This window comes from Manihot esculenta, chromosome 16 (assembly GCF_001659605.2).
Source record: "Manihot esculenta cultivar AM560-2 chromosome 16, M.esculenta_v8, whole genome shotgun sequence".
Taxonomy (NCBI): Eukaryota; Viridiplantae; Streptophyta; class Magnoliopsida; order Malpighiales; family Euphorbiaceae; genus Manihot; species Manihot esculenta.
Genome location: NC_035176.2, coordinates 17,629,984 through 17,632,618, shown reverse-complemented (window position 1 = coordinate 17,632,618; position 2,635 = coordinate 17,629,984). Strand labels below are relative to the sequence as shown.

The 2,635-nt window shown below is 31.1% G+C and overlaps 1 protein-coding gene across 1 annotated transcript; it reads right to left on the bottom strand.

The window, feature by feature from the left end:
• Positions 1–769: 769 nt before the first annotated feature.
• LOC110608340 lies at positions 770–1,998 on the bottom strand. Its single transcript, XM_021747560.2, has 3 exons — positions 1,189–1,998; positions 927–995; positions 770–829 (listed from the first exon to the last, which is right to left on the bottom strand). Exons 1-3 carry the CDS (start codon positions 1,996–1,998, stop codon positions 770–772), a joined length of 939 nt encoding a protein of 312 aa, XP_021603252.2.
• Positions 1,999–2,635: the final 637 nt, after the last annotated feature.

Sequence of the window (2,635 nt, the reverse complement as noted above, 5' to 3'; positions counted from 1 at the left end):
TATTAAATTTCTTTTTACCCACTTCTATCACATTAAATATCTCTATAATTTTTATAACGTACATCCATATAAATTTAAATTATTTATTTATTAAATTTCTTTTTACCCACTTCAATCTCTATAAATTAATTTATAAGCAAAATATATAATACTGTTTTAAAAAATTATTTTTACCGTACCAACCAAATTATAAACAATTAAAATATAAAATAACAATTAATAATATGTGATATATTTTTAATATTGTAATAAAAAATTATATAAACTTAAAAATCTAAATTTTAGCAATTTCAATCCGAGTTAAAATATTTTTAATCGGCATATATAAAAAAATTTCAGCATATACAAAATCATGTAAATTTTATTGTTTTCCTTGATTTTTATGTATTATAATCAAAGATAAGATCATATAACTATATCATTTTTCGTAATTTTTAGGTCGTTGATGTTAAAATTATAGATTATATTACAAATTATTAACTTTTCATTTAGTCCCTTATTTTTCTTATGTTAGAATAGTTTAATGTGGCAAACTTTTTTTATATGTAATATTTATAATTTTTTTTTTTTTGAAATGAAACAAAACTAAATAATTTTTTAGTTGGGATTAGTGATAGCATCCGTACGAGACTTGAGCATCTGAATCCATCACAAGTTCCATCACAAGTTCCATCACAAGCTGATTATATTCAACCCAGTAATATTATTAATATCATTATTAAGAACTTCATGTAAGCCCATTTAAAATCAGTCATTGAAATAGTTGCTCTTACAACAAAATGAGCAGTCTGATCGCTGATCTTTTCACCAACTTAAAATCAATCATCAACTATCATACCAAAATAGGAAAAATCAAAGAATTAGTAGCCATAACATTTACAAGTATCTCACAATCTAATTCTATGATTGAAACGTTGAACTGCTACCTCCCCAACCAACTCAAAGCCTCCCTGTATATCTCCAATCTTCGTCATTACCCATACCTGCCTGGAAAACTAACAGTGCAACAATAAATAAACAACAGTCTCATCATAACCAACACAGAATGCATATAGCAAAGGGACATTGACGTTTTTTCTTTAACAAATTTGTGGCACAAGGGATCAAATCTAAACTAAAACGCCATGCAAAATATTTCACTTTGCTTGGGACGGTGGCTTTCCAAATCAAGGACCAAACATCACCAACCATAAGAGGAGCATTATTTAATGCTTGAATTGCAACCTTATATCCACTAGCAACTGTATACACTGTTTTCCTTTTATAAGACCGAACCCATTTATCTTGCTTCGAGTTTAAAGATAATGGAATTTGTTTAATTAAAACATCATCCCTATTATTAAAAAAATTGACAATGACTCCTACATCCGAAACTATCAAAGAGGACACTGTTAAATCCTCAAGTCCATTCATAACTGGCAACGTAATCCATGGATTACTAGTATTAGGAAGCCAAGGATGATTCCAAACTAAAGTTGTCAAGCCATTATTAACTTGACAATGACAGCTCTGAACTAAAATATAGCGGGCACCCAAAATACTTCTCCATAAATAAGATAGATTAGGCTCCCAAAAAGTGAAATCTAGAAAATACCTTTCCTTTAACACAATGGCAGCAAGTGAAGATGGATTATCAAGAAGCCTCCATCCTTGCTTTGCAAGAAGTGCAAGGTTAAATTTATGTATTCTCCTGTACCCCAATCCCCTTGCTCTTAGAAAAACATAAACGGGTCCAGCTCTGCCATCTAATGCTCCATGCTGATTCTGACTAGCCCAATAAAAGGAATTTATCATATTCTCTATTTTATGACAAACATCTAGTGACAATAAAAACAGAGACATAAGATAATTTGGTACCGTTTGAGCAACCATCCAAATAAGATTATCCTTACCAGCCTTAGAGAGCAACTTTGACTTCCATCCATCCAATCGTTTTGCTACTTCGTCAATGACAAAGCGAAAAACTCGATTTCTATTTTTTCCAATAATAGTGGGCATATCCAAATACACCTCATAGGACTAAACTTCTGAAACACCCAGCACCTAGAAAATAGAATTTTGATTTGCCGAATCAACATTAGTACTAAAACACACAACAATTTTGTTAAGTTAATACTCTACCCTGATGCTATCTGATAAATGGTTAAAATAGTCTTTAATCTAGTTGCTTCATCAACATTAGCATGTAGAAAGAATAAACTATCATATGCAAATAGTAAATGTGAGACTGTTAAACCAAACTTCGCCACCTTAATACCATGTAGCAGACCTTAACGCTCATATTTGGAAAGGAGAGCCATCAAACTCTGTGCACATACAATGAATAGATATGGTGATAAAGGATCACCCTAGCGAAGACCACGAGAAAGGACAATTGGACCAAATTCTTCACTATCTTGGGCTATATAGTATGTTACTGAAGAAACCGTTGATATAATCTTAGAAATCCAAATATCCACAAAACCCAATTTTAACAACATAACTTCTAAGAAATCCCACTCAACTCAATTGTATGCTTTAGAGATATTTGTCTTTAGAGACAAAAAACTCGATTGTCCTTGTTTCTTCATATTTAACACATGAAAACACTCATGTGCAACAATAATACTGTCAGTTATAAGACGGTGAGGGATAA

Coding starts and splice junctions, on each gene's coding strand:
- LOC110608340 (XM_021747560.2), bottom strand. CDS start 1,998: ATGCCCACTATTATTGGAAAAAATAGAAATCGAGTTTTTCGCTTTGTC. Junction 996..1,188: donor TAAATAATGCTCCTCTTATG/GTTGGTGATGTT, acceptor TTGCACTGTTAG/TTTTCCAGGCAGGTATGGGT. Junction 830..926: donor GCTTTGAGTTGGTTGGGGAG/GTAGCAGTTCAA, acceptor TTGGTATGATAG/TTGATGATTGATTTTAAGTT.